Genomic DNA, 26,701 nt, shown 5'->3' with positions numbered 1-26,701 from the left:
GGCTCGGAACCTGATCCCGAACCTGACCCTTCACCTGAACTGCCATCTATCAGCCTCGATCGTAGTACCACCATTCTGCAATACATAAATAACAATCATTAGTTATACTGATACTTCTTGAGGGATCACAACCACTTACAAGTTCCCTGGTCTTATCTTAGCTTTCCTTGGTTCGGGTACGGATCCTCTGCTTTTAGTAGTACGGGCCCATACTACCTTCCACATCTATCCGTACCTTCTTCAAGGACTGCCTCGACTCCACCAGATTCCTTCCAGTGCTGCTGATCACCGCTATACTCATCCTAGGCTTGCCCTGGGAAATCTCGGGATCCACCCTACCAGGTCCTCACCTGCTGAAGGCCTCCTAGTAATGCCAGTTAACCATTACCTGAATACCATCACACGTGGTGAGGCTCGAATAATCCTTCGAGTAACAGAATCGTCCCTACAACTGTTAGACTCAAACGAGAGCTACGCAATAGGGCTAAATCCAGCACTCTAAGATTATTCAACCTTGATCACATTTGACGTGACGTATTCACCTAATGGCTAACCCCCACCACTCAGAGTCCCACAAAGCACAAAGCAGGCATCATTCGAACTAAGGGAACAATCTCAAGCAAATCCGCTCTCATAGAGAGAAGCTGATCTAACATACAGAGCTAATACTGATACTATCAGGCATAACCTAACAGTCTATCCTACTGCTGTCTACTCAATTCTAGCATGCGATTTTCATACACTGGAGCACATAAAGCAGGCACATAAGGCATCACTACTAGATCCTTAGTCCTATTCTAGCATGTTGTTCTACTGAAACTGATAAACACAACATAAGCTTGTATGGGTACTTTGGGGAATACTTACTTGAGCTCGGTCGGTTGCGCACATCACACACTTCATTTCTTCTCAAACCCTTTTCTTAATTCTTAGAAAACATTTCTTTTTGGAAAATCTTTTACTCCCTCGATTTGAGTTCAGACACCCCCGAAGGTGAGTCCGAATCCATTAAACCAGGGCTCTGATACCAACTTGTAACGACCCAATTTTCACGTCCAAAAATTTCATTTTTAAAACATTACTTAGAAAACATTAATAATTGAAACATTGTTAAATTAAACCATTTCACATCAAAAAACCAAATTTGAAATCCACAACATGTAAACGACCAAAATATCAGAGTATGAGTCCCGGAATAAACTCATATCTGCGGAAACAAGAGTGTGTGTGAGATGCTGCTACCGCGCCGGCTCCTTTCCCTTAGTTGAAGAGGTACCTGAAACCAAAACTGAAAACTGTAAGAACGAAGCTTAGTGAGTTCCCCCACTGTACCACATACCATAAACCACATAACATACATATATTGTCAGGCATATCTGGGTGCCCAACCTACCCCTTCGGTCCTCTCGACCGGACGTTGCCTAGCATACCTGGGTGCTGGCCTCCCCTTCGATCCTCTCGACCGGATACTGGCTAGCATATCTGGGTGATGGCCTCCCCTTCGGTCCTCTCGATCGGATATTGGGGAACTATTTCTCCCCTCTACTACTACCACATAACATGTGTCACAATATCAGAATCTATCTAGCATGGCTGGGTATGACTACCCCTTCGGCCCTACCGACCGGATATCTTGGGGACTATCTCCCCCCTACTGTCACAAGCACATAACATCATATCATACTAGCACATAAACATAACACAGGTAGTAGCAACCCTAGATGAATATCGTAGAGAAAATCATCTATCATAGATATCCTACTGGTGGGCCGGCATTGTGGCCTTAGACCCACCGCTACTGGAAGGTAACTCACCTCAAAGTAGCTGCTGATCTGATTGGGAACTGACTGCCTACTGCTGCTGCTCCGGACGTCCTCCGGCTACAAATCCCACAAAACGATCAGTTAAACACTACCAGATGTTCTTAGGGTAAAATGACCCTTTTACCCTTAACCAAGTCGAAATCCAAGTCAAAGTCAACTTCCAGTTGACTGGACTCGCCGAGTCCACGAGCAACTCGCCGAGTTCCTCGACCCATTTCCCGAGTAGGCCAGATCAGAGACATGCAATGCTTCAAAACCACAGATCTATGGTCCTAGGGCATGTTTACCACGTAAAGTTGCAAACTTTACATGCATGCACGACCCTATGAGCTCAAACATGCAATTCCAAGCTCTTTAAGAGGTCCTACACTCAATAGGGACCTCAATCACCTCAACCACAGCGACTTTATGCTACTAGGATGTCCTAAAGGTCCAAATCCGAAGTCCTTGCATAACATTAACCATAAACACATAGAGATTTAGGTTCTTAGGGCTTAAAACCTCTTTTTAGGGACAAGAAGGGGGGTTCAATGAACTAAAGATCAAGGTAGGAACTTTTCTACCTGAATTGAAGCCCCTCATAGAGTAGATTCCGGATCTTCTTCTCTTCTTGCACTCTTCAACCTTCTCCTTCTTCTCCCAAGCTCCAAACCACCTTCATAAAGCTAAAAAAATCACCCACAAGGACACAAAGGGCTAGGGTTTCATTCTACAGATCTTTAGGAGTGCTAGGGGAAATGGAGGCTGGGTTAGATCATTTAAATAGGGTGCAAATACCCGGGTTAGGGTTTTAGTCCAGACAGGGTCTACTCGCTGAGTCCCACGAGCCTACTCGTCGAGTAGACAGAGTTGATCCCGCGTCTAGTCCTGCTTCTACTCGGCGAGTTAGTCCTTCAATTCGCCGAGTCCAAGATTAAAATGCAATACATAAGGAGAGTTAATAATCAAGAATACATACCAGGAACCAGGTGCTACATATATGGTTTGCATCAGGCTTCTAGAGCCTGGTATGCTACCCTAACTGAACATCTGCTTAAATACGGATACACAAAGGGAACGATCGATCAGAACTTATTCATTAAAAACTTGGATGCAGACTTGATTATCGTCCAATATATGTAGACGAAATTATCTTTGGGTTTACCAGTTCAAAGCTATACAAAGAGTTAGAGGATGTAATGAAGAAAATATTTAAGATGAGCTCGCTAGGGGAGATGACAATGTTCCTAGGGTTATAGGTTCGACAGGATTGGACCAAAATCTTATTGCATCAAGGCAAATATGTGGAAGACATGCTAGAAAAGTTTGGTTTTAAAGACTCAAAAATTATTTTGACTCCAATGGTAGAAAGACCACTATTGGCTCCAGTTCCAGATAGGGAACCCGTAGATCAAAAAGAATATCGATCGATGATCGGATCTTTGATGTATCTGACTGCCAGCATACCTGACATCATGTTTGTTGTTTGTCAATGCGCTCGTTATCAGGCTAATCCTAAACTTTCTCATTTAATTGTTGTTAAAAGAATTTTTAGGTATATTAAAGGTAGCACTAAACTAGGTCTTTGGTATCAAAAAAAATTCCGATTTCGATTTATATGCTTTTGCTGACAGCAATTATGGAGGATGTGATCTTGATAGGAAATCTACGTCTAGTGGATATCAGTTTTTGGGGTACAAATTGGTGTCATGGCAATGCAAGAAACAACAAACAGTGTCAAACTCAACGGATGACACTGAATTTGTTGTTGCGTCAGCCTGCTGCTATCTGGATTCAACACCAATTGTTGGATTACGGTTTGAGCTTTCTTGAAACTTTCATTTTTTTATGATAATGATGCATCCATTCATATTGCTAAAAATCCGGTTCAACATTCCAAAACCAAGCACATTGACATTAAAATTCATTTTATTCGAGACTGTTATGATTGTAAACTCATTCGTTTGGAACAAATCGACACTGATATTAACATGTAGGATTTGTTTACCAAACCCTTCAGTAAATCTCATTTCGATGTGCCTGTGGGCTTTCTAAAAATGATTCGTTTCGAAGATTAAGTTAATAATTATTTGTTTACAAATTAAAAAAAAAACTTTTTCGTAATTATTTTTGGGAAGTGATATAAAGTTTAGTGCTAAAGGTCAATACGAGAGATGTGTGATGCACTAATAGCTAAATTGTTTAGATTCTGTGTCCAATGCACTGGTAGCCACGAAAGATTCAAAGGGACTAGATGGAGATTGACAATGCAGGCAGTTGACAAATAGACTTAGATAGCTCTGCATGGTCTGACAATACGACGCTCGGGTAGATGGAGGAGTGAGATAAACATGGGAACCTGCAGGATACATTAAAGTCATATGCATCTAGAACTATGGCTTAACATTTCCTCTATGTATGGATTCGTGTCCTTAATTCTCGTACTAATAGGGAAACCGAGGGGTTCTGATAAAGTAAGTCTATAGGAAATTATCTTCTTGCTTTCTATCTGTCAGTCATATGTTTCCTCCTCTGCGTGATTGGAACATATCTGACCTGGACTGCAACATATAGAACTCTATATTTATGTATCTTATTATCTATGGAATTCTTTCTATCTGTTAGCCATATGTTGTCTCCTTTGTGTGATTGGGAGACATCTGACCTAGAACACATCATATTCATCATTCTACCTCTCAATCCCTCTATTATGGTTAGTCATATGTTATTCCCTCTACGTGATTGGAAGAGATCCGGCCTAGGTATACAACATATGCATTCTGAATCTGACTTCTCCCTAAATAATTGTCTGCACACTTAAAGTAAGGTTCTTTGGAAGTTTTTGATTACCGGGGTATATCGGGAAGTAGGGAACATGTTTTAGTGCATCTAAAGTTGAACCATTTAATAGGTTGTATGTAGATCTCGCTGCTAAATTCAAGTGGACTACAATATCCTTGGTCGTCGTCAGCTAAGTGGTATGTTTAGGAATATAATAGCAAATGTCTTGTCATTTATAATCTGTCTAATTTGTCAATATTTTTTGTGTTTAAGTGGACCACAATACCAATGATTGACCAGATCTAAACATGCAGGTGTGTGTCTGTCATCAAACGATATTAAAGTGCTTGACAACTTTGATCCCAAAAGTTTAAATTTAGTCATAAATTTTTGTTTTTATAAAATTTGTTCATATTTTATTTTTTTTCCTCTATGCACAAATTTAGGGGGAGAATTAAATAAAATTAAAAATTAAAATTAATTAAAAAAATATAAATAAATGCCTATTTGTTCAATTTATCTTTGAATCAATCATTTTAAGCTTATTGGAGTTATTTTAATTTGAGCCTAATGGACTATATGGACCGAGAAACCTATTTGTTCAAGTATAAAAGCCTTATTTTTTCTCTTATTTACTTCACTTTCAAAGTTTTTCACCGTAAACACAAAAACCCCAAACCCTTGACGAAAACTGTTTGTATTCTCCGCATCTCTTTGTTTTCAAAAAATATTCAGTTGATTCAACATTTTTCCTCGAGGTATGTCTTCATCGAGCATCATATTCCAAGCTTTTTTGTGTTTTGAGGTATTTTCAGGTTGTTAATGGAGGGTTTTGATTCTTGACAGTGGTTTCCGACTAAGGCTCTGACAAAATGTAGACGATGAATCGTCAGGTTAATTTAGGGTTTACGCCTTGATGCGGATTCAGATAGAAACCCATATACCTAACCGTAAACAAGGAAAAACCTTTACCTGACCGTAAATGAGGACATCCATTGACTGTAAACGATTAAAGTTTGACTTCACCGTAAATAGTTAAAGTTGAACTTTGACCATAAACGTTTAATTCAAGGAAATTATTAAGTTTAATAAGAAGTTATTATTCTTATTACTCTTAATAATTAAATTTTAATTTGTAATTAATATTGTTTAGACAATTATTTTTCCTTGAATCATTCTTACTTGACTCGTTTGGTGCAGATAAATGGCAAATCAATTAAAGTTCAATGAAAATCACAATGTTGTTGGATTTCTTATGGATCCTCCTGCTGCTCATTGAGAATTCAAATCCATGATTATGGGCTTGAATAATTGTAGAATTTCACATGTGTTACGTTCTAATCCATTCGTTTTCAAGGACCTAATTGTTGATTTCTGGAAAAATGCCTCTGTTAATAACAAGGGTGAGGGTGGAGTTGGCAATATTGAATCAGTGATAAAGGGAATTAACATAGTTATCTCTGAACAAATTATTCGAGATGTGCTTGAATTTGGTGATGCTCTTAAATTACCAACTAAATATCCTTCTAGTAAAGTAAAGGAGGTGCTTGAGAAAATGTGTTATGAAGGAACTTATCCTCCAACTATCAAGAAGCAGCAACCACCTTATTGGAGGTTTCTAGCACATTACTTTATAATTTGTATTTCTGGAAGGAAGTCAGGTTTTGATGAGATTTCTCAGACTGCGACCTCGGCTATTGTCGCTCTATCTATGAACTGGGATTACAACTTTTCAAAGTTTGGCTTTGAAGAAATGAACAGAAATCATCAGGGGATGAAAAAGGACCAATTCTTAATGTATCCCAGGTTTCTTCAAATGATCCTAAATGAAAAATATTCCCAAATTGAGAGGTCATCTAACACATTGGAGATGAAAGCTTTAGGTCCCAGCACTTTTGGACTCATGAAGCAGTCTAGAAAAACAACTAAGATCACTTTTCAAGGAGCAAGAGAGTTGGTTTAATTTGGAAAGTTTGTTGAAAAGGAAGATACTCAGACTGCTAGTACTCCAATTGTAATAGTAGCTAAAGAACATACAGCTCCAACAAAACCAAATCTCAGTTCCTCGTTTGAGATTTCTAATGATGACAATGACAATGATATTGATGATGATGTTGGTGATTTTGACAATGATGATGATAGTGATAGTGATTATGGAGATTTTCGTATGCATGTACCACTGCAGAAGTTTGATAGTAAAGTTTTGGATACTCCAGTTGAAACTTAAAAGGATGTAAATATTTTCAAGCAATCGAACGATCCCACACCCGATCGGATGGATGCTCTCATTGCTCAACTACAATCAACTGCAAGGAAGCCTCCCTAAGCGGTTCCTGTTATTTCTGCTTCTCCATCTGAGAATGATAAAATTGATTCAGACGTCTCCTTATTTCCAAGAAAGCAAAGCCGCAAAGATTCAAGGCCGGGAGTATTTGTTTCTGAACTAGTACAACCATCAAGCCCTAATGAAGTACTGACCCTAGTTTCTCAATATAATCAAATTCTTTCTATAGGACTAGCCCAATTGGCTCAAGATGATCAAAGCCCTATTGTAGAACTAGTTTAGGTTTCTCAAGATGATCAAGGTCCCTCTATGGATCAAGCCCAAGTTGTTCAAGAAGATGCTCAGAGCCCGATTGTTGAACCATCCCAGGTTCAGGATAATGTTCAAAGTCCAGTTTTTGGCAAAGGTTTCAACTTTCTAGCTGAAGAAACGTTTGCCTCAGGAAGTTCCTCTGCTCCATCACTTCTAGAGCATTATGTCTCATCTGGCAAGCTAGCCATGATACTTGCTTTTCAAGATTCTATTTCTCAATCCAAAGGAAAAGGAATATCTATCGGCTCTAGACAAGGGAGTGATGAAGATTCTCATCAAATTATCTTTGAGGTTAAACAGGAGATGGTGTCTTTGAGGTAGGAATCAATGGAGAAGGACTTTCTAATTGGTAATTTGGATGTAAGAATATCTAGTCTTGAAAAAGAGAACTCTATTAAATATGCGAAGATTTATGAACTTCAAGCAAATCTTGGTGGTATAAATGATTTACTCTTTGACTTGAAACAGCATTTATATCAAAAGTTTGGTGATGATTTCCAACCTTTGAGCTCTGAAGACGAAAAGATTACAGCTTCTACTTCTAATCCAGTTAATCCATCTTCTCAAGGTGTAAGTGAGAGGTTTGTTAGACCTGCTCTGGATGCAAATCTTGACACTTTTTTATCTTCTGGTCCTTCTTCTGCTCAAGAAAGGAGAGAGAAGCAAGCACGAATTGAGGAGCTAAAGGGGAAGATGTTAGTTATAAAGCATTCAGATCAGAATGTTTTGGGTGATCACCATGAAATGTTTTTGAGGGAAATAGGAAAGGATTAGACTGACAAGATGGAGATCGATCTGGCATTTTGATGTGGGGATATGATGCTGACACGAAAATGTGGGTGGTAAAGCGAAAGAGCAAGCGAGTTGAGTACTATGAGAAGTCAGTTGACTTTATGTCCTGGACTAAAGTTGATCTTGCTGAACTTAATCATGCTCCCTTCCACAATCCAACCAATAATTATGTGGCCTGGGATTTTAAGAGATTTCTTAAGACTCAAGTTAAAAATAAATTTGAGGGCATGAAGACTGCTTCATCATTCACGAGAAAGGCTAAATATGTCATTGATCCTCGAAATAATAAAACCTTGGTGAACGTCATGTGGCCACCCACAAAGAAAGTTAAAAGGATTCCAGTTCCTAAACGTGTTCCAGAAGGCTCTTTGGACTCGATGTAGTTTTGGGTTTATGATGAAGCTACCGCATCGGCAGTAATCAAGCTAAAGAAGGGCCAATATCGCATTTTCGATCCAAGAGATCTGTTAAAGTTTGGAAAACATGATATTCATACTTTGTCACATTTTCAGCTTATTGTTGAGAATGAATTATTTGAAGCTGCTGGAAAACGTTTCACTGGAATGGTTGCCACTATAATTAAGAAGAAGTTGTGGGTTGGGGCACTTAATCAGTCTGATGTTCATCTTATAGACAAGCTTTAAAAGCAGCCAGCAATAAAACCAAGGGGGGGGGGGGGGGGGTTGGGTTATATATTTTGGTTTATGTTGGGCTCATAATTCCTTAGTGGGTCTAGATTGTTTTTTGTTTATTAGGCTTAGGTTGTTACTACTTTAATGGGTCTGTATGTGTTCACGGCTAGTTTAACCATGAACACTTAGTATTTATATGGTGTTTACGGTCTTGATGGGTTGGGCTTTTGAGGCCTTGGACTGATATATATATATATATATAGTGTTCTCAGCCGTGACTTAGCTAGCAATTTTTGCCCATTGGTTGTTCACGGCTAAAGTTAGAAGGTTTAATGTACCAGACGATTTATTAATCAATAGAATCGTGTGCATTGAATGTTATTTTCGTATGCTTGAATCTCTATTTAGTTTATATTCCGCATTCTCTAAATAGATTGATTGATATTGCGTAAGATTCATAGTTTTGGGACTTACAGCCTGGATTACCCTAAAATCATACTAACCATGGTCAAAGCATAAGACACATCAGGGATATTACATGTCATATCACACATGATCGATCCTATAGCTGAAGCATATGGAACTCGACTCATGTCATCTATTTCCTCATTGGTATTGGGACTTTGATTCTTACTTAATTTGACAGTACAGTGAATGGGCAAATCCACTTTCTTAGAGTTCTCCATATTGAAACGCATCATAATTTATTCTAAGTATGTACTCTAGCTAAGTCCAATAATGTGATTCTTTCTATCCCTCAAAATTCTTATCCTAAGAATATAGGCCGCTTCCCCTAGATCCTTCATAGAAAAACACTTCTCAATCTAATATTTCACTTCTTGTAAGGTTGGAATCTCATTTCCTATAAGGATTATGTCATCAACATACAACACTAGGAAAGTTACTATACTCCCACTAGCTTTGACATACACACATGGCTCATCCTTATTCCTAGTGAATCCAAACTCTTTGACTTTCTTGTGGAAGCTAAGATTCCTACTATGAGATGTTTGTTTCAATCCACAAATGGATTTCTCAGGCTTACACACTCTCTCAGGAAATTTGGCATGTACAAAACCTGGTTGACTCATGTCGACATACTCATTTAACTTCCCATTTTGGAAAGTGTTTTTAACATCAGTTTTCCATACCTCATAATCATAAAAGGCAACAATGGAAAGCATTATCCGGATCGATTTGATCTTAGCCACTTGCGAGAAGGTCTCATCATATTTAACCCCTTAGGTTTGAGTAAAGCCTATCGCAACCAGTTGAGCTTTGAATATGTGTACCCTTCCATCCATGTCGGTCTTCTTCTTAACGATCCATTTGAAACCTAATGTCTTTCGGTTGGGTTCATGATTAACCAATTGCCACACTTGGTTATCATACATGGACTGGATCTTGATATCCATATCCTCTTTCCATTTTGCAGCCTCAGGGCCTTCAATCGCTTCCTTGTAGTTAGCAGGTTCATCCAAATTCACCAGTGTGTTATCACTAATGAACATATCTCCATTTGCAGTTATATGAAAACCATAGAACTCAGGTGGCATGCTAACTCTACTGAATCGATGAAGAGGTAATAAATTGTCAGTCGGCTCAACATGTTTCTCACATTTAAGGTTCCTTTATTGGATGACTCTGTAATTTCTTCCAGATCAATAACACTCTTACTATCCACTTTGAATATGGTCTCTCTCTCTCGCGTAAGACTTATCTTCGAGCTACAAAGACCACGTTCTAACTAGGTTTATAGAATAATTATCTTAAGGAATTTTATGGGTAGCCAATGAAAATACACTTCTCAGCTCTGGGCTTAAGTTTGTAATGAGTTTCTCTTTTTACGAGAGACTCACAACCCTAGACCTTGATATGTACGAGCGATGGTACCTTCTTTATCTGCATCTAATGAGGTGTTTTGGCAACCTTATTATTAGGAACAGGATTCAGGATATTGGTGGTTGTCTCTAACCCATACCCCCAAAAGGATATTGGAAGAGAAGCCTAACTCATCATGAAACGAACCATATCAAGTAAGGTCTGATTACGCCTCTTAGCCACACCATTAAGTTATGGTATTCTGGGAGGAGTCGATTTTGAAACAAATCCACATTCCTTAAGACGTGGAACTCAATACTAATATACTCTCCACCTCTGTCAGATCGAAGCATCTTTATCTTCCTTTCCAATTGATTCTCTACTCCATGTTGAAATTCTTTAAACTTTTTAAAGGTTTCAGATTTATGCTTGATTAAGTAGATATACCCATATCTAATATATAATCATCAGTAAATGTCATATAGTAGCGATTAGCATCCCTTGTAGTAGATATGAAGGTCCAACACACATTCGTATGGATAAGGTCCAATAATTCTTCACCTTTTTCACATGTTCCAATGAAAGGTGATTTTTTCATCTTGCCAAATAGACAAGACTTGCATTCATCATTTGACCTTAAGTCAAATGATTCCAACACTCCATCATTTTGGAGTTGGACGATGTATTTCTTGTTAATGTGCCCAAGATGATAATGCCACAGGCATGTTTTATCTACACCGTTAGACGAATCGATATGGAATATACTACTACCTAAGTTATCAACACTTATCATTGTTTCATACACACCATTACAACATAAATCTTTGAATATAAAAACACTATTTTATAAACCAAAATCGAACCATCATCATTATCAAATGAATATTAAAAACCTTGTCTAAACAATGCATGAAATTAAATAATGTTTCTAATCATTTATGACGAATAAGAGCAATTAATCAAATCAACCCTAACACCACCATCGAGCACAAGTCCATAAGTCCCAATCTTGGTAATAGATGAAGAATGCTTATTTCCCATGACCAGGTTCCACCTTTCATTAGGGGTGTTATTCGGTTCAGTTTTTCAATTTCGGTTAAATCGGTTCATTTTATCGGTTTTTTTATATTTTAAATCTAACCATAACCAACCAAATAAGGTTCAGTTTAATCGATTTTGGTTTATTCGATTACGATTTATTCGGTTTGGTTAACGGATTAATCTAAATAAAATTCCACACGTAAAAATAAATATTAAACTAAATGAAAAAAAATAGTTATTAAACTATTACCACATAAAGAAAATACACAAATATATAACATATTATATTTAACCTTTCGTGATGTGTTGTCTTGAAAAGTCGATGCAGATACACAAGTTGTAGAGATATGTTAATATAACTTTAGTCGTATATTAGTCATATTTGAAGATGAGAGAAATTATTGAAGGTTAAATGGCATTTGGTTAATTTGTTTTTGCTTTTTAATATAAAATATAAACAATTATAAATTTATAAAGGTTAATAACTAAATAATAAGTTATAAAAATCTTAGTAACTAATATATATATATATATATATATATATATATATATATATATATATATATATATATATATATAATGTTAATTCATAGATATAAACTATATATCTTATAATCTATTATAAATCATATTAGTCATATCTTGAATTTTAAGAGATACAAGATACAAAGCTTTTTGTACAGCTTCTTCTCCGGTGCCATATCAGGGCCCTAAAATGAGAAAGTTGTGTCTTATTGATATGAATAGTGTATGTACTTGCTGAGGAGTTAGATGGCTTGATCTTTCCCTCTTTCAACACTTGAAGGTACTTTAGGGCAGCTTCTTCTCTAATGTCATTTTCCTCCACAATGAAAGCAAGTGGCCTCATTTGGATCACTAGTAGCTGGAACATCAAAGTTGGTCTTCCCCTTCGACCCACTACATGACCCTCCAACATGGGACTTACCCTTCCAATTAGGTTGGGAGGTGGCCTTCTTCTTCTTTCCTATGTTATGACCAATAGCTAGGACAAGAACACTTTTCGCAAAAGGAACATGATTTTTCTTCATTTTCGATTAAGCCGTCTACAACAAGTTGTGGACTTGGGTTAAATGTTGTCTTCGTTTTGATTAAATGATAAGTCAAGATGAAATGGTCATAACTAGGAGGTACAAAATTAAGGACCGTATCAATGGCTAATTCTTATCAAACGACACATTATGAAATGGTCATAACTAGGAGGTACGGAATTAAGCAACATCACATTCCGTGTAGTTTAAGGTGAAAGATTTTGGGGTGAAAATTTTCTTCCTTGCTCCTCTCCTTTCTTGATTTGCGGGAGCAATTTAAATGAAATTTTATTAAATTATATATGCTAAAAACTATATATATATATATATATATATATATATATATATATATATATATATATATATATATATATATATATATATATATATATATATATATATATATATTAAAATTTAAGGCTTTTAATTCTCTACAAAAAGATAGTATACTATATTTATAGTTTTTAATTTTTATTAAATATATTTAGAAAAAATAAAAGAAAATGAAAATGTGACCATTTCCTCAATCTTGATTTTTGAAGAGTGAAATGAAAAATAAAAAACTGACGCAACATTAAAATAATAATATTAATAATAATAATATTAATAAAAAAGTAAAAGGTAAATAAACCTTATGGCCTAAAATATTGTACCATCATTTTGTTGTGGCTTAAATTTTCTAAGTTTAACTGTTTTTTCTTCAATTTGCTTTAATAAATAGATATACATAAATGCACGCATCTTAATTTTTTTGAGGATGTCCTACTAAAAATACGATATAATCTGAAAAAAAATCAAAAAGTGTACACGGACATCTTTTCTAAAAGTGTAGCATCACCCTTGTCCTCATCGGATTTGTATTATAGCATTTGTAATTATGTCCAATAATGTTTTACCACATATCCACTGTTAGGCTCGAGGAAGTTGTGTTACAAGAGTCACTTCCTATTAGGCTCGAGTGAGTTGTGTCACAATAGTCTCACTTCCTCCTCTGCCACATAAACACAATATAAGTATCATGTTAATTTTACCGCACAAAATATAATTCTTTGCCGCACACTAAGTGTGGTATACCACAGGGCACAGGGAGGGGACGGTGTTTTGGGTGATGATGTGGCGAAACCGCACCCACTCCCCCTTGATCTTACATTCTTAGTACTTTGGCTACTTCCATCTTCCTCTCAAACCAACATTTTCATATAGCATAATTTAACCCCTTCTCTTCCAACATTGTACTCTGTGTCCACATGGACATTGGATCATGTCCAGAGTTGAAATTTTTAATCCATCTCAACTTGTTATATTGGTTGATAATTGATATCAAGTTTGAAATTTCAATCCCATCTCAACTCATTTATATAAATAGATTAAACAAATCGACTTATTTAACTAGAGTTTGACTAATTATTGGATCGGATTTATAAATAACAGATTGTATCGCTTTTTGTCAATCCTAACATAAACATGGTCGCCCATGGCATACAATTCCCATCTCCCTGGCTTAAAATAGGTGATATTATTATCGAACATAAAGAAAGAAGATGATACAAAAAGAGTCATGATATTCTAATTTAAAACTCTTTAGATATTCTAATATATGTATACTTATATATTTGTTTAAAAGTAATTATCTAAATGTCTCGCTAAAGGGACGAAAGTAACAAAAACAACACAAAGATTGATCCTCCAACAAAACATGCCAATATGTTATATCAAGAAAGACTTGGTTTTATGGGTTGTATTTCCCATCAAAGAAAACAACTCAAATGAAATGCTCTCATCATATCCTTCAAGAAAAACCAACTCTGGAGGAACCAAAATTTCATTCAAATTCTCAAAATTACACAAATCAAAATATTCAGCTTTCGCCATTTGTTGTTTCCTCCATTGCCACCGCTTCATCACCTTCTCCCTTTTCACCTTTCTTACCTTCATATTTATTAAAAAAAAAAAAAAAAAAAAAAACATGTCACACTTTCATTATATAAATTATAAAAAAGATTAAATTATTACCTTTCTTCTTCTTGCCACCACCTTTCTTCTTGCTCTTAACAGCTAAAGCTAACCAAGCTTTAATTTCAGGATCATCAACGGTTTTTGTAGGCTGCAACTCCTGCAGACTATGTGAAGTGATACGATCCGATCCATTTGGCATCAGTAGAACCGTGAATTTGATATGTGCAACAAAATCACCTGACATAATTTATTAATTATTATTATTATATATCCTCAAAATAATAAAAATTTCCTTCCTACAATCCTACCAGGCTTTTCATGAAGAACAGGGTATGGCTGCAAAAGCTCATGATTCACACATTCAACCAATCCTAATCGAGCACGCTTCTCTTCCAAAGCCCTATCACAAATTAAACACATAATATATATGCAATTTTGAAAATTATAAAATTAAAACATAAAATAAAAAAAAAAAAAAAAAATACAAACCTAGCAGAAAATGGCATGATTGGGAACTTTTGACTGATTTCACTGAATATGAAACGTGATGCTTTCATTTTCAAGTGATAGTTTTTGTCAACTGCTCTTTTATAAATAGTCGTCTGTTTCTCATCCAACAACTTTGGCTACAAAACAGATATGGATACATGTAAATATATTATTACGGATTGTGGATTCCGACGGATTTGGAATTTGAGATTCCATTCCGGAGTTGAGTGAGAATTAATTAATTACCTTGGCATCTCCTGTGGTTGTGACTATATCGATTGCATAGACTTCATTCTCCTCAAATTCAGCATCATCAACTCTTGTATCAGGATTTGAGACACTTAAAACCACTTTGTTTCCATCAATCACAAATTGCTTCATTTGATGACTTAAAACCCCTTCAACGATTTTGCAGTCGTATGCAGCTGCAACCTTTTGAATGGCTTCTGTCACGTCTTGGTTCTGCATTAAAAAAAAAAAAAAAAAAAGGAATAAATACATGAATTTTCTTTAAAAAAAACTTCAAGAACAGGTTTATTTCATATAAAAATATGAAAGAGGAGGCCTTATAGAGATCAGAAACAACTTAAAGAGTGTATATTTGGAAATATACAAAATGACTATGAAGGATTAGAAAGGGAAAAGGAAACATGATTCACTATCAGTGTAACTATGACTATTAAAAGCATCATAGGAGGAAACTCCATAGCCTATAAATAAATACATCACATAGAGAAATCATGTGGTATATACACCATAGGAGACCTTACAAAAGCCAAAAACAAAATAAAAGGTGTATTAGACTAATGAGAACAAATAGAAAAGAACAAAACAGCTTTTAAAAAAGAAATAACCGAGTCATTTTAATATAAGATACAGATAGTAATCAGATGGAATCCTTAAAAAGCTTAAAAAGGCAAAAAGAAATCATTTAGAAAAAACCATGTCATCCGTAAAAAGAGAGACGATTTTATATTTGAAACTGCTAAATAACAGGAAAAAGAGATCCATAGAGTTATTGGAAGACAAAAAAAATTTAAAACATGGTAAAAGTCATGATGCTCTCTATCAGTGTAACTATGACTATAAAAAGCATCACAGGAGGAAGTACTCCATAGCCCAATAAACACTGCATCATTTAGAGAAATCATGGCTTATGAAAAACATAAAAGTAAAACAAAAAGATACACTTTATTACTTTCACAACACAATAAAGAGAAATAAATGTGGTAATGAAAAACATCAAATAAATTACCTTTTTTCCAGGTCTCACAAGCCTTAGTGCAACCTCAGCAGCAGTATTTGCAGCAGCAATAACATCAGCTGCTCTTCCTGTGACTGGACCTTGCTGAAGAACATGTGTATGCCCCACAACAGCTATGAAACCATCAATATGGCACCCCATGTCACTGAAACCAAAAAAAAACAATCATCTGATTCCATTTTTTATACTAATAAATAACAATAACAATAGCCTCAAATCATCTCATTAACTTTTTATATAAACAGTATAAAAACTTACATTTTCAATATGTCGCCTTCTTTTAAGACTGTCTCATCGCTTGCAAGAGGAGAGTAATGGCAGACTGTGTTGTTCACAGACAGACATGTTGGAAATGCAACACCTCTTTCAATCTTCTTCTTTACATTCTTGTACATACTCCCAGTTTGCCTGTGTTAAAAGATAATGCAACTATCAGGTCAAGGTAAATTAATATAAATCTCTAGTAGCATATTTAGGTAGAAAATGAACAAGATAAAAGCTTACTCTCTGATATATGAATCTCCTTTCTCACAAATGTCAACAATCTTGGTGTTGGGCTTGCATTCTGACAATACCAACTGCAACGCCTCTGAAAAATTGATCAAGGTGTATCGTATTTAGCATCGAGAATAAAAAGACTATTTTGTATGATGGAAGGGAAGAACCATTCATGTAGAAAATCACATTTGATTAAAGCATCGTATATGTAGATAACATGATCTCAATAATAAACCTTACTATTAAGGACCTGGTTTATCAAATTTGATTCTGTCGACCCTAAATACCCAATTTGATTGTTTCGACCCTATAACAGTACATTTCCCTAATTGCATTGTAAATTTGGTCCTTTTCTGATCCTAATTAGCAAAAAGAAACATGATTGAAGTGAAGATAAGTTGCCTGCTTTCTTGAACATTTCTCAAATGACTCAAAAATTATTAAAAAATGCGTAGACACGAAAAATGACACTTGTAGAGCAGAAAATCAAGATAAATGGCATAATCAAAATCGGACATGTGAAAATTAAGCGATGAATGGTATTTACTGTTAACAATCTCGGCCGCCGATTTGTATTTGGTTACAACTTCAGGAGAGGAAAGATCCAACTCCTTCTCTTCCCCTCTTTCATCGTCCGACATGTTTCTTCAAACTACAATTACCGTTACAAAAGCCAATAATCAGGTAAAGAAGTTACAAAGAAAAACAAAGGGGATCATTGAAATTGTGAATTGGGAAGAAAAACGAATTGCAATTTGTAGAAGATAGCTTACCAGAATAAATCCGCAGAGAAAATATGATAGGGTTTAAGGAAAGAGAAATGAACGACAGAGAGTGGCTCGGTGTTGTGTTTGCACTTGAGGTTAGGGTTTGGGGATCGGCCGCGGTTTTGCTTTTATACTGGGTGTCCTATGTTAGGTTGCACTGTTTTTTAGGGTTTTTGCCTGGTTCACGTTCATTGTGCAACTATTTACATCTATAAGGTATTAAATCACTACAAGATCCTAAGTTATGAGGAATGAGTATGTGGGTATCCTACGTACATGGTACATGGTTGATAACTGATCGGTTTTAGTGTAAAATCGAATCCAAATCTTCATTTTTTTTTAATCACAAAGAAACGGCAAGTAAACGGTTTTTTCGGTTTGAAATTTAGTTTTTTTTTTTTTTTTCGAAAACCGTGGCGCGACTCCGACTATGGATAACATGAGCGACTGCCGAGAGTCCATTTTCTTAAGAGGGTTATAAAGTTTTATATGTTATGCACGGTGATAGATATAGCCACGTTGAGTCTGGTGCGTAAATAATCGAATTTGAATATGATATGAATTCGAAATTATCCGAATTTTTTGGATATCCAAAATCCAGATTTGGATAATCATTTTGTAAATATTTCGGATATTTCTTGTTGTCTTATGAGAGTAGGACTGATTGTGGAAGTTTGAATAATAAAATATTATTATAAAGGGTTTAGTTCATTTTTGGTCACTTAACTTTTGGCTTTGTGCTCATTTGGTCACTTAACTATTTTTAAGTTTTAAAAGGTCATCAAACTTTTGACTTTAGGCTCATTTAGTCACTTAACTTGTGGTTTGGTCACTTAACTTTTAGATTTGTGCTCATTTAGTCACCTAACTTTTAAAATTGTGTTCATTTAGTCACTAAAGTTTTGAAAAAATTTAAAAGTTTAGTGACTAAATGAGCACAATTTTAAAAGTTAGGTGACTAAATGTAACCAAACCAAAAGTTAAGTGATTAAATGAGCACAAAGCCAAAAGTTTGATGACCTTTTAAAACTTAAAAATAGTTAAGTGACCAAATGAGCACAAAACCAAAAGTTAAGTGACCAAAAATGAACTAAACCCTAAAAGGTGGTTCTAAACATACAAAAGTATGAATACAATAATATATAGCAACTTATTATTAGTAATCACCAAATCAAAATATCTAAAATGTTCCAAATGAACAAACCACAAATTATGTAATCAAACCGGTTCACTAGAAAATCTAATGTCAATAAAAACTAGTATGAGCATCATGTTTGATCTATGACAGTGGTTTGGCGAGCGGGTCTGCCAAATTATCTTTTGACAGAACTCAGCTTATAATAATGTATTCATCTTCAACTAGTTTCCTGATATAGTAAAACTTTTTATGTGTATGTCTTGTGTGCTTGTGATCTCGAGGTTCTTTAACTAAAGCAACTGCACCCTCATTATCGTATAATATCTCAATTGGTATGCTTCTTTGGCTGCAACATACTCTTACTTTGTAGTTAAGTCAACCATAGCCTCCTACTTGGAACTTCTCCAGGTCCCCGCTCCTCCATTTAACATGAACACAAAACTAAATTATGATCTAAAATCATCCCTATCAGTTTGGAAACTTGCATCCACATAACATTTGATGCTTAACTCTTCTTTGCCACCATAAACCAAGAAGATATATTTAGTCCTCCTAAGATAGTTCATAATGTTCTTGATTGCGGTCTAAGGACTTTCTCCTAAACTGACTTAATAATGACTCGCCATACTAATGATGTATGAAACATCTGGCCTTGTACATATCATGGTGTACATGATCGATCATATCGCCGAAACATATGAGACTTGACTCGTTTTATCTAGTTCTTCAGTACTATTGGGACATTGGGTTTTATTAAAAACCAAGTCGTGTTTCATAGGTAAAATCCCTTCTTAGATTCTTCCATCTTGAATCTCTTCATGATTTTATCTAAATATGTGTTTTGGGAAAGTCCTATTAGTCGTGTAGATCTATCCCTATAGATCTTAATACCAAGTACATAAGTAGCTTCTCCCAAGTCCTTCAGAATGAAACTCTTCCCAAGCTATGCTTTTACACTATTCAGTGTTGGGATATCGCTTCCTATTAGAAGAATGTCATTGACATATAAGATAAGGAAGACAACTACTCTAGTACTAGATCTAATATGCAATTCAACTTTATTTCTTAAGAAACGTACCAAACTCCTTGATTTTCTATTTGAAACAGATGTTCCACTTGCGAGGTGCTTGTTTGAGTCCATAAATGGACTTTTCAAGCTTACATGCCATATTATGAGACTTGGAATGTAGAAAACCTTTTGGTTAAGCCATGTAAACATCCTCAATCAGTTTCCCGTTAAGGAAAGAAGTTTTTACATTCATCTAACATATTTCATAATCATGAAATGCAACTATGGCAAATAGTATCCTACTAGACCTAATCATAGCTACTAGTGAGAAAGTTTCCTCATAATAAACTCCTTGAGCCTAAGTATAACCTTTCATGACCAATCAAGCTTTATAAGTCTATACATTCCCATCATAGTGAAATCAGTTAACTTATTCACCTAATTTAGGATTAATTATATAATATTAAGACAAATAACCAAAGCATAAATTATAATCAACTTATGCTCTCTATCATAGTCAAATCAACTAACTTATTCACATAATCTAGGATTTGGTCAATCACTATTTCTATCAATTTAAGGTTCATAAATAACTAGACAACAAGTATATGCAATCAAAGTAGTCATCTAACTACACAAAACTTGAATGATAAGCGATAAAGATAGAAACTTTAACATACTAGGTAGCGATTTATCAAACATCAGCTATACCAACTTCAATAATCCATGTAAATATAAATTAACACAAAGTATTAGGGATCATCTAGTCTAAATGAAAGTTAGAGGGTTTTAGCCTATAAGAGTATAATCTTAGTAGAAAAACATGTAACACCATAAATTTTCAAACAAAAATTTTATTTTTTTTATAACACACAAATATCAATATTAATTTTCTCAAAAATCACAAGTATATCAACTATCAAAACACAAATCAACAAAATGACTGATAATATATCAGAATCCTCAAACAAAATCCTGGAAAAATATGTACAATCAAGCTGACGCCTTCCCACGGTCCTAAGAAGTACCTGAAACACATAACAAACAACACGGTAAACACAAAGCTTAGTAATTTCCCCAAAATACCGCATACACATATAATTAGCCTCTCATGGCTATATCTCGATAAGGACCCTCCAGTCAATGTGTCTCAGTGAAGACCCTCTAGTCTCACAACTCGGGTTGGACCCTCCGGTCCTAACTCAATATAGCATAGGAATATATACAACATAAATCACAAAGACATAATAAATGATATCACATAACTCGGTATAAGCATATAAGACCCTCCAGTCATATAGTATTACCACTCAGGTAAGTATAGTGAGAAGACTCACTTCGTAAGCAGAACCGAAATATCTCGGACTCAACGGTAGGTCTAGACTCCGCCTACATTTATCATGATCATCTCTAATTAACAATTTGTAATAGCCGCCCTAAAATGTTAAGCTAACTCTTCTACTAAGTCACAACAGGGTAAAAAGACCATTTTACCCCTCCATGGTTTCCAAAGTCCACAATTGACTAAACCCTAAAAGTCAACACTCAAGTCAACAGTCCATGTTGACTCAACTCGTTGAGTGCATCTATGCAACTCGTCGAGTCCCCTCTGTTCTTCAGAGTGATCGATAAAACTCAACTCAACTCACCGACTTGTCTCACAAACTCGTCGAGTTATAACGCGTCCAGACTATCGGGGAAAACCATAGCCAACTCGTCGAGTCGGCTCACCAACTCTTCGAGTCCCTTTAATCTATTTTCTCATTCAGACGAATTTAAGCAGAACTAAGGCCTCATAATCTAGATCTATCCATGCATGGCATCTAGGGCTCAAAATGCCAAAACAAGCTCTATAGAGGGCTTAATGAATGGAAGCTTGCCAATAACTTGATAAAGCTTGGATCTTTGGGCTCATGGGACTTCATATTGCTCATTTGGAATCTCAACTCCATGACAAGCTCAAAAAACTCAAAAACCAAAAGATGGATGGAAAAGGGCCCTAAAACTCCCTAAAAAGAGATCCAACAAAAGAAATGATCAGGCGGTAGCTTTTTACCTTCAAACAGAAGCTAACACTGAAGAACTATGGATCCAAAAGTCCCTTCTTGTTCCATACCTTGTTGCTCTCCAACCTCCGTCCAAATGTGTACTAGAATACCCAAAACTATTCTCTCTCTCTCTCTTACTCTCTCACTCACTCATACACTCTCTCTCTCCGCCTCTCTTTCTCTTTCTCTCTCTCTCTCTCTCTCTCTCTCTTTCTCTCTCTCTCTTTCTATCACAACGAATGAAGCTTGATTAGGGTTTCTCACAGAGTTTAGGGGTGATAAGGGAGGTGAAAATGAAGGTTTAAGGTCCTTTAAATATGACACAAACCCTGAAAATTATGGTTTCCACACTCAGCTCCCACTTGTCGAGTTAGGGACCTCCACCTCGTCGAGGAGACTCCAAAAGTCACGCGGCCATTAACTCCTTTACTCGGTGAGTTGGGGCATCCAACTTGTCAAGTTGCTCTGACATCATGAATGCAAATTGATTAAAGATTATACCTGGGATTCGGGATGTTACAACTCCCCCCACTAGAATCATACTTCGCCCTCGAAGTCATCCTCCGGAAACAACTCCGGGTACTGCTCCCACATCTCGGGCTCCGGCTCCCAAGTCCACTCAAATCCTTTCTGATGTTGCCACTGAACCTGAACCATTGGCACCTATTTATTCCTCAAGACCTTCACTTTCCTATCCAAGATCGCTATCGGGCTCTCAATGTAGTTCAGGCGTTCATCAAGCTGAATGTCCTCTAAAGGGACCACTACCGTCTCATCGGCTACATACTTCCTCAGTTGGGACACGTGGAAGGTGTTATGAATCTAGCTCAAATCTGTAGGCAGCTCCAACCGATAAGCTATCGTACCCACTCGGGCAATCACATGGAAAGGGCCAATGTATTTAGGGTCTAGCTTGCCCCGCTTCCTAAATCGGATCACCCCTTTCCATGGGGATACCTTCAGGAGGACAAAATCTCCGACTTGAAACTCTAGCTCTGAATGGTGCCGATCGGCGTTACTCTTCTGACGACTCTAGGCCGTCAGTAACCTCTATCTGACATGCTGAATCTGCTATGTTGTCTTGAGCACTATCTCAGTGCCCCCCCTCACTCTCTACTCTACCTCTCTGGCACCTCCTACCATATAAGAGCTCAAAGGGAGGCATACCGATACTGGAATGATGGATGTTGCTGTATGAAAACTCAACCAAGGGCAAGTAAGTGTCCCAATTCCCTTCGAAGTCCATAACACATGCACGTGGCATGTCCTCGAGCATCTGAATCGTCCACTCGTTCTGCCCGTCTATCTGTGGGTGATATGCGGTACTGAAGTGCAACCGGGTACCCAACTCCTCATGAAATTTCTTCCAAAACCTGGGAAGTAAAACGCACATCTTGATCTGACACTATCGGTGTCGGCACCCCATGTCGTGCCACCACCTCTCGAAAGTAGATCTCAGCAAATTTTTCTGCAGAAGAGCTCTCACTGATAGCTAAAAAGTGAGCACTCTTCGTTAACTGATCTATAATCACCCATATCGTATCGACACCTTGTGCGGTCGTCGATAATTTGGTGATAAAATCCATGTAAATCTGTTCCCACTTCCACTGGGGAATCTCTAAAGGCTGCAATGGGCCATGTGGACGTTGGTGCTCCGCCTTGACATGGCGACATGTCAAACATCTCTCGACTACCCATGCCACATCTCTCTTCATACAGGGACACCAATAATCCCTTTTCAACTACAAATACATCTTGGTGGCTCCCGAATGGATCGAGAACCTTGACCTATGGGCCTCCTCCATTAAAATACGTCGAGCTCCACCCGTATATGGCACCCATATCCGCCCACGGAAGGTCATAAGCCCCAGACTATCCATCCCAGACTCAGAAATCTGCCTGATCACCCTATCTCTTATGGTTCTCTGGTCTCACGACCACCACATGGGTCTCTAGGATGGTATCTAAGACTGGAGTCATCACCGTCATCCGCATGCACACGTCTCGGATTGGAGCACTCACTGCTCGACAACTCAGGGTGTCGGCTACCACATTAGCCTTGCCAGGGTGATACAAAAACTCATAGTTATAGTCTTTCACTACATCCAACCATATCCTATGTCTCATATTCAGGTTGGGCTGATCCATAAGGTACTTCAAGCTCTTATGGTCTGTGTATATGGTACACTGGACACCATAAAGTTAGTGATGTCAAATCTTAAGGGCAAACACCACCGACCCCAGCTCTAAATCATGGTTGGGATACCTCGTCTCGTGAGGCTTTAACTACCTCGATGTATATGCTATCATGTGTCCCCTCTGCATTAGCATTGCTCCCATCCCTGATATAGATGCATCATAGTAAACTACAAAGTTATCCACTCCCTCGGGAAGGGATAACACTGGATCTTCGCATAATCTCTGGCGAAGAGTCTCGAATGAGGCCTGCTGCTTGCCCCCCAAGCAAAAGTAACACCCTTCCTGGTCAATCTTGTAACGACCCAATTTTTTTTTTTACGTCCGAAAATTTCATTTTTAAGGTATTACTTTAGAAAACATTAATAAATAAAAACATTGTTTGTTCACACCATAACACATCGCAACCATGTTCTAAAAAGTCAAACCATACATCCCATCAAAATATCAGAGTACAATCCCAGTAAATCTCACAAATGCGGAAACCGAAGAGTGTGTGTATGACGTGCCGCTACCGCGCCGGCTCCTTCCCCTTCGATGCAGAGGTACCTAAAAACAAAACTGTAAACGTAAGCACAAAGCTTAGTGAGTTCCCCCAACGTACCGCATACCATACAAACACATAACATACGTACTGCCAGACTATTCTGGGGTGCCTAACTACCCGGTACGGCCATTCTGGGGTGCCGACCTACCCATACGGCCATTCTGGGGTGTCGTCTGACCCGTGTCAAGCCGTTCTGGGGTGCTGACTACCCATGTCAAGCCATTCTGGGGTGCTGACTACCCATCGGTCCTAACAACCGATCCTCGGGGACTATTTCACCCCCTACTACTACGATCACATATAACATAACAAGCCAGCATGCAAACATATCATCACATACTGTCAGACGTATCTGGGGTGTCTGACTACCCTTCGGTCCTAACAACCGAACTCTACTACTATCACATACAACATATCATGCTAGCATATAACATATCAGGTAATAGCAAACTTAGATGATATCACAAAGACAATCATCTACCATACATCTCCTACTGGTGGGTCGGCATTGTGGCCTTAGACCCACTGCTACTGGAAGGTAACTCACCTCAAAGTAGCTGCTGAACTGATCGGGAACTAACTGACTGCTGCTGCTCCGGGAGTCCTCCGGCTGCAATTCCCACAACATACTCAATCAAACACTGCTAACTGTCCTTTAGGTAAAATGACCATTTTACCCCTGGTTTAGCTCTAAGCCAATGCTAGGGTCAACTTTCAGTTGACCCGACTCGCCGAGTGGATCACCACTCGCCGAGTCCCTAGCAAACCAATGTCCTGGGTCCCTGGTTCTACTCGTCGAGTCGGGCTATGACTCGACGAGTTCACCTTCAAACTGTCATTCAACTCCTTCATCCTACTCGCCGAGTTGTATGAACAACTCGTCGAGTTCATCTTCATCCGATGAACACTTTATGCTAAGACTCGCCGAGTTGTATGAACAACTCGCCGAGTCTGTTCTTGATCTACGAAGATTGCCTTGGACTCGCCGAGTCAGGGCATTGACTCGCCGAGTCCTAACATGGGTGAGTTCAGCTCCCAACTCACCGAGTCACCCCCTGTGACTCATGGCTCAACTCGACACATGATGAAGGAACCAAATCGGTGACTCGCGACCAGACTCGCCGAGTCACCTATGCGACCCGCCGAGTCGTCGCCATGCACTCCTTAAATATACCGATTTGCTCGATTCCAGTCCATGCCATTCATAGATCTGGACTTCTAGGACACGAATCACACGTAAAGTTTCCAACTTTACGTGTGGATATTCACCAATATGGATTATAGGGCTCAAAATGTCTCAAAAGGGTAGATCTAGGGCTAACAAGCCTCATGGGGCCAAAAAGCTAACAGATCTGAGCTCCTGGAGCTCAATCTTGCATAGATCCAAAGGCCAAACGCCTTATTACGACATATAATGCACATACAAACTTGGGGAATTGACCAAGAAGGACCCAAATGAAGTTTTAAGCATAGAATCAAGGGGAAAACGGGTTATACCTCAAAGGAAATGTTGAAATAACACAAAGATGGCTGATCTCCTTCTCCTCTTCTTGATCTACTCCTCTTACTCCTCAAAACCTTCAAGAACACACCAAGAACACCTCAAACTCTCAAAGAAACAAGGGAAAACGATGTAGGGGGAGTTCTGGGGGTGAATGGGGACGAGTTGGGGCGGAATGAGAGTTTAAATAGGGTGCAAACCCTTGAAACTTAGGGTTTCATCCAGCAGCGGTGACTCGCCGAGTCCAGGATGTGGACTCGCCGAGTCGCCTACTTAAAACGTGTCCTGAGTCTCGTCCCTACTCGGCGAGTCGGACCCTATGACTCGCCGAGTCCAAGGTTAAATTAGGGCAATGCTCAAATAAAATTCACATACCGGAAACCAGGCGCTACAAATCTCCCCCACTTATTTTAGACTTCGTCCTCGAAGTCTGCTGTCTGGTCCTGAAACAGCTCGGGGTAGTGCTCCATCATCTCGTCCATCGGTTCCCAAGTCCACTCTGAACCCTTGCGGTGCTGCCATTGCACCTTCACTAGCTCCACCCTCTTGTTCCTTAAATCCTTCGACTTCCTGTCGAGGATTGCGACTGGGCGCTCAATGTAGTTCAGGCTGTCATCAACCTAAATATCCTCCAAAGGTACTACTGCAGAATCGTCCACTAGGCACTTCCGCAACTGCGAAACATGGAAAGTGCTGTGGATCTGGCTAAGCTCGGCTGGCAGATCCAGCCTATATGCTACCTTGCCCACCCGGGCTAAGACCCTGAACGGTCCG

At 37.9% G+C, this 26,701-nt stretch overlaps 1 protein-coding gene across 1 annotated transcript; it reads right to left on the bottom strand.

The window, feature by feature from the left end:
* Nucleotides 1–14,192: 14,192 nt before the first annotated feature.
* On the bottom strand, nt 14,193–17,663 carry LOC111882699 (ERBB-3 BINDING PROTEIN 1). Its single transcript, XM_023879063.2, has 10 exons — nt 17,495–17,663; nt 17,269–17,373; nt 16,728–16,812; nt 16,482–16,631; nt 16,215–16,368; nt 15,206–15,421; nt 14,960–15,096; nt 14,779–14,870; nt 14,528–14,707; nt 14,193–14,443 (listed from the first exon to the last, which is right to left on the bottom strand). Exons 2-10 carry the CDS (start codon nt 17,360–17,362, stop codon nt 14,373–14,375), a joined length of 1,179 nt encoding a protein of 392 aa, XP_023734831.1. The 5' UTR covers nt 17,363–17,373; nt 17,495–17,663; the 3' UTR covers nt 14,193–14,372.
* Between the last annotated feature and the right edge of the window lie 9,038 nt (nt 17,664–26,701).

The sequence above is a fragment of the Lactuca sativa genome, chromosome 9 (assembly GCF_002870075.4).
Source record: "Lactuca sativa cultivar Salinas chromosome 9, Lsat_Salinas_v11, whole genome shotgun sequence".
Lineage (NCBI taxonomy): Eukaryota > Viridiplantae > Streptophyta > Magnoliopsida > Asterales > Asteraceae > Lactuca > Lactuca sativa.
Note: the sequence above shows the minus strand (reverse complement) of the source record. Positions and strands in the feature narration are given on the sequence as shown.

Coding starts and splice junctions, on each gene's coding strand:
- LOC111882699 (XM_023879063.2), bottom strand. CDS start 17,362: ATGTCGGACGATGAAAGAGGGGAAGAGAAGGAGTTGGATCTTTCCTCT. Junction 16,632..16,727: donor GGAGATTCATATATCAGAGA/GTAAGCTTTTAT, acceptor CTTTTAACACAG/GCAAACTGGGAGTATGTACA. Junction 15,422..16,214: donor TTGTGAGACCTGGAAAAAAG/GTAATTTATTTG, acceptor TTTTTAATGCAG/AACCAAGACGTGACAGAAGC.